Genomic DNA, 1,743 nt, shown 5'->3' with positions numbered 1-1,743 from the left:
AGTTTGGTTTGTATTTTTAAATCCTTTTATTAAAAAAAAAAATAACACAAACACCCAACAAAAAATCTACTTCGCCAAAGCGAAGCAACTTCTCTCTGGAATATAAATTAAAAAGAAAAAAAAAAAGATACATTAGCAACGATCAGGGTAATAGTCTTGAAAATACAGTAGACGCTGATTATTTCACGTATAATACTGACCTTTTAATAGTATATTAAACCGGTGCCATATATACACACAATATACATTCTCCTACACGTTACAGTGCATTACAACGTTAACCAGAAAGCAAATGTCTTTTATTTCTGTTGCAGCAAGGGTCCACGTGAGTCCGCTGGAGAAGGGGCGCGGAGGGAAGTGCCAGCCCTAGCAGGAGCACTTACACTCCGAAATGATGGGGTACTGGATGGGTATCCATGTGCATCTCTGCCCGCCCCGGCGTTGGCACCGCCACCTCAGGATCGTTAAATGCACGGACTTGGCAGGTTTGCAAACCATGCCTTCGGGGACTGAACAAGACCTTTTACTGTAGCAGCTGCCCACTTTGACATACCGGGGCCAAAAGCGGCTGCCGAGATCGTTCCACGTGTATAGGACCGGGCAGAAGGTCTGGGACCAAAGCCACATCTGCAGCTTCCTGCGCAGCTTCTTGCTCAGCCTGTGCTTCTTGCCCGGCTGCAGCCCGTCGTAGAACTCCAGCCCTTTGATTTCGCTGGGCATCGCTCCCGAGGGTCTCTGCCTGAGCAGCAAGTCCAGCTCAGCTAGATCATCCACTCCGAGCCGGTCCTCGGGCAAGGAAACAGCCATAAAGTTGGGGTCGAAGTGTCCGCCCATGAGGTTCCTTAGCAAGGTCTCGTTAAGATCCTTCTCCTTGGGGTCAAAGATAGGGTCCGGGTGCTCGATTAGATCCACCAAGGGCAAGTTGTCGCTGGGAGCCGGTCGGATGTGCAGATAGTGCTGGCAGGCACCCTGCTCTAGCCGGAGACCCAGCAGAACCACCAAAGCGTATATAGTCACAAGGCACTGGGAATGATCCATCCTTGGGAGACCGGTGGGGGTGGGGGGGGGAAGGGGGGCTGGATTCACCAAACAGCAAGGGAAGAAGGTGCAAGCGAATACATCAGAAAACTTGTACGAGGATATCCAAAATAACTCGTCTTTGAGGGGGATCACCTCCACTCGCCGCACCACCAGCAAAGACAGCCCCCCGATAAGCCCGGAGAACAAGCCCCCTGCAAATACTCTCTCTTGCAGGCTTCTCTATAAAATTTCTCCTGGTGGAGCCGCTCCAAAATTCTGCTGCTGCTGCTTCTCGCCCTTCCCGGGAACGGGAGATGCCTCTTTTTGTTACGAATTCTGCTTGCTGCTGCCGCTCCTCGTTGTCTGCCCGTGCGTGTGGAAGAAGTTGCTGCCGATTCTTCCTCGCCGCTCCTCTCCGCCGTTTGCAAAGCAGCCTTCTCAGCAGTAACAGCAGCCACGCACGTTGGCACCAGTTTGTCTGCTTTGCAAGGACCCAAAGCCTTTAAATTTCCTGCACTTTCAGCTTCATCTCCATGGAAACCACAGACTCTCTCCTAACCCACCCCACCCCCCTTAAAAAAAACCCACACACACAACACAACCCCCACTCCCACAAAAGTCCAGGAGAGCGCGGCTTCCCCCTTCCCACCGGCAGGCACCCTCTGCTGGGGAAGGCTGAGGCGGGAGCCGCCGCCTCCCCCCGCCCTCCGCCGCTCACGCGAG

At 52.9% G+C, this 1,743-nt stretch overlaps 1 protein-coding gene across 1 annotated transcript; it reads right to left on the bottom strand.

Moving 5' to 3' along the window:
• Window positions 1–366: 366 nt before the first annotated feature.
• On the bottom strand, window positions 367–1,038 carry NOG (noggin). Its single transcript, XM_062506446.1, has one exon. The coding sequence runs from the start codon at window positions 1,036–1,038 to the stop codon at window positions 367–369; it is 672 nt and encodes a 223-aa protein (XP_062362430.1).
• Between the last annotated feature and the right edge of the window lie 705 nt (window positions 1,039–1,743).

This window comes from Cinclus cinclus, chromosome 20 (assembly GCF_963662255.1).
Source record: "Cinclus cinclus chromosome 20, bCinCin1.1, whole genome shotgun sequence".
Lineage (NCBI taxonomy): Eukaryota > Metazoa > Chordata > Aves > Passeriformes > Cinclidae > Cinclus > Cinclus cinclus.
The sequence above is the reverse complement of the archived record's forward strand: the minus strand, read 5'-3'. Positions and strand labels throughout refer to the sequence as shown.